This window comes from Haliotis rubra, unplaced genomic scaffold, assembly GCF_003918875.1.
Source record: "Haliotis rubra isolate DU_JTF1 unplaced genomic scaffold, ASM391887v1 Scf792, whole genome shotgun sequence".
Lineage (NCBI taxonomy): Eukaryota > Metazoa > Mollusca > Gastropoda > Lepetellida > Haliotidae > Haliotis > Haliotis rubra.
The window spans coordinates 349,851-355,265 of NW_025767515.1; the positions used below are offsets into that span (position 1 = coordinate 349,851).

The window sequence follows — 5,415 nt, forward strand, 5'->3', positions numbered from 1 at the left end:
TTCAAAGACAGGTGAACAGTTAGTATTTTGTCAAGTCACCATGGGTAGCAATGCAGGCTTCAATGCGGCGGGGCTTACTACTGATCAAAGAAGTCAGAAAGTCGTGGTCCATGCTGTCCCAATATCGGACCACCTCTTCTTTCATTTCAGCAATATTTGTCAGATTTTTCTTATTGACACTTTCCTTCATAAGCCCCCAAACATTTTCTATTGGATTTAGGTCAGGGCTATAACTTGACCAATCTAATAATGACATATTTTGGGTCCGAAACCAGGCCAGTGAATGCTTTAACGATGTTTTGGGTCGTTGTCCTGCTGGAAAATCCAAAACTTTCCATAGAACACGTGAGCAGATGGAAGTAAATGTCCCTCGAGAATATCTGTGTACCGCTCACTGTTCATATTCCCTTCAAATACACAGAGGGGCGTTGCCCCTAACACAGATATGCCACCTCCACACTTTAAATTTCGGACTGTACTTTGGGTGCTGATGCAAAGGTTTTTCAGTTTGTTTGGTCCAGAATTTTAGTGTATTAGGAAACAGTAACACAGAACTTTCATCTGAGAAGCTCACATTGTCCCAGTTAAAATTTCTATGCTGTAAGCACCAGTTCAATCTTCGCTCCTTTTGTTCAGGTTTCAGGATCGGTGATGGAATTCCTCGACTTTTCTGCCAACCCACTGCATGCAGCTCAGTTCTAATTGTCTCCTTACAGACAGCCACAGTTCCTCTATCAATCATATCCAGCCTTAAGTTTTCTAAACTCCTTCGTTTGTTTTTAGAAACAAGAATACCAAGCCGCCTCCTGTCACCAACAGTCAATTTTCTGGGCCTACCTGCGCCTCCCTGGTGCTCAATGCCATATTCATTTGCAATATTTTTCAAAACACAATAAACAGTGGACAAAGGGATGTCTGTTCTACTTGAAATCACTTTAGCTGATCTGATGTCCTTGTTATAATACTCTAAAATCAACTTCCTCTTCTCTAAATCATCCATACTGAAGATCACTGAAAATGTCGTCTGCTAGCAAGTAAACAAAGGGGGATAACTCTTCACAAACTAATGAAAAAGGATTAACAGAGTTGTCTCTCTTGAATGAAACCAAGCACTTGATAGCTGGTCAAGGTTGTTTATACTAGAAAATCCAATTAAACATATTCCTAAAATTCTCAATAAATTCTGGTCATACTATAGTTATTAAGAAGTCACAAATAGGTGTACATGGGGGGTACCCCATTGTGATATCATTCAGTTCTGCATGTTATTCACTTCTGCATGTAGTGACCATTCTTTTATCACTGTTTCCCATTGACAAGAAAGTCTGTTCACTAGGATGGTCATATGTTGATATGTCCCACTTCCATTTGGAAGTTGATGGAGTCTGCCATGGCAAACAAATGTGTCGTCTCCATCATCAAAGAACTGGATTTGGTTCCATGTTGCTTCTGTATGTGCCACCACAGTGGTATTGTCTACATTAAGACCGAAGAGTGTTCTGGAAGATTCCTCCAATTGTTATTGTTATTCATCTCCAAGCAGTTGATGTGAAGGTTCTTCTCTGGCCTATTTCCATAGAGCCTGAACCTTGAAACTGTCCATATGGGCAGTATCTGTAAATGGGGGATGTTCACGAGTATGTCTTTCATCATGTGATCTCTGTGGTTCCACAACAAAAAATTCAACCATACGTTCTAAATCTATGTCAAAATGAATACCTAAAAGTGTAAATTCAGTATGAGACCAGTCGAAATTCCAGTCTTTGCATAATTTTAGTCTTGATCCCTTTTTTTATCCTATCCAAATTAGCTTTGTTTTTTCAATATTAATTTTTAGCCCAGAGAATCTTGCAAAGAACTGTAATGTATTTAAAGCAGCATAAAGACATCTTTCAGAACCATCCAGTGTCATCAGCAAATTGTGACATAATGTATTCAATATTATCAATTTTTATTCCTCTTATATACTTATTATTTTTTATCATTAATGCCAAAATTTCTACACAAACCAAAAATATATAAGGCGATAGAGGATCCCCTTGACGACAGCCCCGGGTTATTTTAAAGAGGGGTGATGCAAAGCCATTAACCAATACACTGGATTCAATATCATGATTGAAAAGATTTACCCATTGAATCAAATCTGGTCCAAAGTGATAGAAATTGAGAACATTAAGAATATATTTCAAGTCAACCGAGACAAAAGCTTTCTCAAAGTCAATCAATAGGAGTAGTCCGGGCATTTGATATGTTTCAGTATGTTCCATCAAGTCATAAATTAGTCTAGTTACTTCTCCTATGTATCTTCCAATGATAAAGCCCTTTTGGTCTTCACTGATGATACTTGGCAGAATAGGCTTAATTCTATTGGCAATGGCTGCAGCAGAAATTTTAAATGAGATATTTAGAAACGAAATGGGTCGCCAGTTCTTTGAAAACCTTTTGGGCTTATTTCCTTTAGGAATACATGTTATAAGTCCCTGTTTCTGGGAGACAGATAAATGTCGAGTTCGAAAAGCAAAATTCAGAGATTTAATCAAGAATTCGCCGAGATCATTCCAATATTTTTTTAAATTCGGCTGTAAAACCTTTAGGACCTGGGATTTTATCATTTTTCATATTTTTTAAGTCTGTCAAGACTTCACATCTTGTTAATTCGCCTTCCATACACGTTGTTTGTTCATCACATAGTTTTGGTATGGTAATATCTTTTAAAAGTTCATCTAGATCTATAGGACTTACATCTTGTTGTGTATATAGTTTTTCATAAAAAGATTTCACCTCTTTTGATAGAGTGTCAAGGTCATTTAGGACTGTTCCATGACTTTTTTCTAATTCTACAAAGGATTTATTTAAAAATTTCTGGCTTCAAGTTTCAAAAAGTATTTTGTTGGTTTTTCGCCCTGTTCTATCCATTTAGCCTTTGATCTAACTACCATCCCTTGTATTTTCTTTTCATTAATGTCATCTAAATTAGTCCTGATTTTGTTAATTTCTTTTAGTATATCACTTTTTGTTATGTCTGTATCTGATTTATCTAGTCTGATTTCCAGGGAGGCTAATTCTGATTCCAACTTGTTTTCTGTATGCAACATAATTTTCTTTTGAGTTGAGGCATAATAAATAGGCATGGCATGGAGAACTTGTTAACTGAAGCAAACTCTTACGAGTTGGAAAGCTCAGTTTTTGATGATCAGGTGCAAGCACTGGCTTCAAGCACACTGCAATTTCACTCGTTTTCACGAGAGTTCCAAGGATCATTTAATAAAGTTTCAGGTGTGTGTGTGCATGCACCCTTGTACGCACGCATGCACACACGCACGCAACGCATGCACACACACACGATCTGCCTATGTTGACAACAGTACAAGAATGTGTATCTATGAAGTTGCTATTCATAAAATCTGTAAATACATGTATTTGTACAGTGCAAAAGGAAGCAAATTGCACATTTGTCACTGATCACTGACAGGTACATTGTCTGAAATACTGCTATTTTTGTTTCCTCTGCTTCAGTTGTTCAGCTGCAAGTAATGATTCCAGGTACTCCAAATACATTCATCACACACAGGAACAAAGGCAGTATATCCTTCAGTGCAAATGTTAAGTGAAATGTTTGAAATAATGTGTTGGTATGCAATTAATGTGACAAGTCTTAGAGCACAACAATTGACAACTCATACTAGTCATAGGTATGCAGGACTGACTTATTTACCCTGGTTAATTTCTTCAAGCAAGGAATTTGATGCAACAGTTCTGTTGTACATGTGTGTCGAATTAACTATAATATAGGTCAACAGCTTAATTGCCAGAGCATGTGAAGTAGCCTACAGTCAGTCATTTTTGATAGCATGACATTTTCTCAGTTTAGGTATAGAAAATAATAGCGTGCCGTACCATGTTTTCGGGTGAACCATGTTTTCAGGGTATGTCTTTTTCCCGTAATTTCTTGCGTACAGTGAAATGAGAGCGCCACCTGTAAACACTGTCTCCAGTGCAGAAGCTTCCGTGGCACTCGGGACACAATATGTTTGAAATATCCAGCTTTCATGTAATTTGTGACCTAAATTTCTGTCAAAGTATTAAAATTCTTCCCTAGAACGTAATGCACTTTCAGAACCTGCATAAATGTGATCATAACTTTTGAAATAAAGCTCGTAACTTGTCAAGCGGACCATCGTCTGCTAGAGTGAAAAGCCAAGCATAAACATCACGTGACTCTAATGGAATGTTGCCAACATAATAAAAAACTATGGAAGACAGAATTGGTCATCTCTTACATATTTGCGTCAGTGGTATTTACAACATGGGGTCAGTGCATGTACCCGGCTTGTGACCACTGGGTTCATTTAAAATACTGCTGCAATGTCACTGTACTGCGCAGACATGACGTGTTTTATTGTCCCTGCCAAATGATTGAATAACTTACCTGTAAATAGGTTTATTTTTAACACTTTTCACAAAAAACACTCAAATAATCAAGAAAAAAATGTCCAGTTTGCTTGACTTTTTATTCAAATGCCACATTGTATGTTTTGACTTCTTGGGGGAAGAATGCATCACCTGGGCCTCCACACAAGGTTGTGACCCCACGCTATAACGAGTAACCCGAAAACATGGTACGTCACTTCTCCCCGCTGGCGGACAAACTCGAAATGTTCGCTGCATTGGATACCAGCGGAGGACAGAACATTCTGACAATAAATTTATGAAAGTTGAGATGATATTTAATTACGGAATTACAGTTTTGATAATCTTCTGATGCGCAATAATTTACATCATAATACATGATCATCTTTTGCGTTATTACCCCGAAAACATGTTACACCATGGTACATAATGAGACAAGAAACAGAAGTGTGCAACCATTCTATTTAAGAAAGTAACAATTCTGCACCACTTCAAGCAGATATATTATTTGTTCGAACTCTCTGCAATATATTTTGCATGAACACCTAAATGTTTCGTCTGCTATGATTCCTGTCAAAAGAGGATACCTGCAGTTTCCTCCAGCGTTACTGCATTGTAATTGAGAATACAAGTATTACTGCTTCATATAATTTCAACAAACTTATTTCATCTGAATATCGATCGCATATTCTTTAACAAGGTGCAGTGAAAATCATGAAATGGAAATGTGTCTATTAAGTTCGGTGTTGTGACCTAAAACCGGACAATACAGTAGAACAGGTGCTCCTTTCAAACACGTTTCTTTCAGTCATCATTCAAGAGGCACATTCGCTTGCTGTAAAAGAAACGTTGTTAACTATTTTACAGTACGTTTGCTTTTTCACTTACCCTAGGCTCATCTTTAAGTCATTGTTTTGCCTCAACTTGTTATTTTGATTCAGTTTACATTCCGTGTAACCGGAAGTCAAATGAATGACGGGTAAAGCGTGATCTCGCATAATCTCG

General features: G+C 37.4%; 1 protein-coding gene across 1 annotated transcript in view; it reads right to left on the reverse strand.

Moving 5' to 3' along the window:
* Positions 1-5,374, reverse strand: part of LOC124261264 (homer protein homolog 1-like) — a 76,345-nt gene extending 70,971 nt beyond the window's left edge. Inside the window, exon 1 of the mRNA XM_046695577.1 lies at positions 5,299-5,374. Coding sequence (XP_046551533.1) covers positions 5,299-5,309 — 11 coding nt within the window. The 5' untranslated portion in view covers positions 5,310-5,374. The remainder of the gene's footprint in view (positions 1-5,298) is intronic.
* Positions 5,375-5,415: the final 41 nt, after the last annotated feature.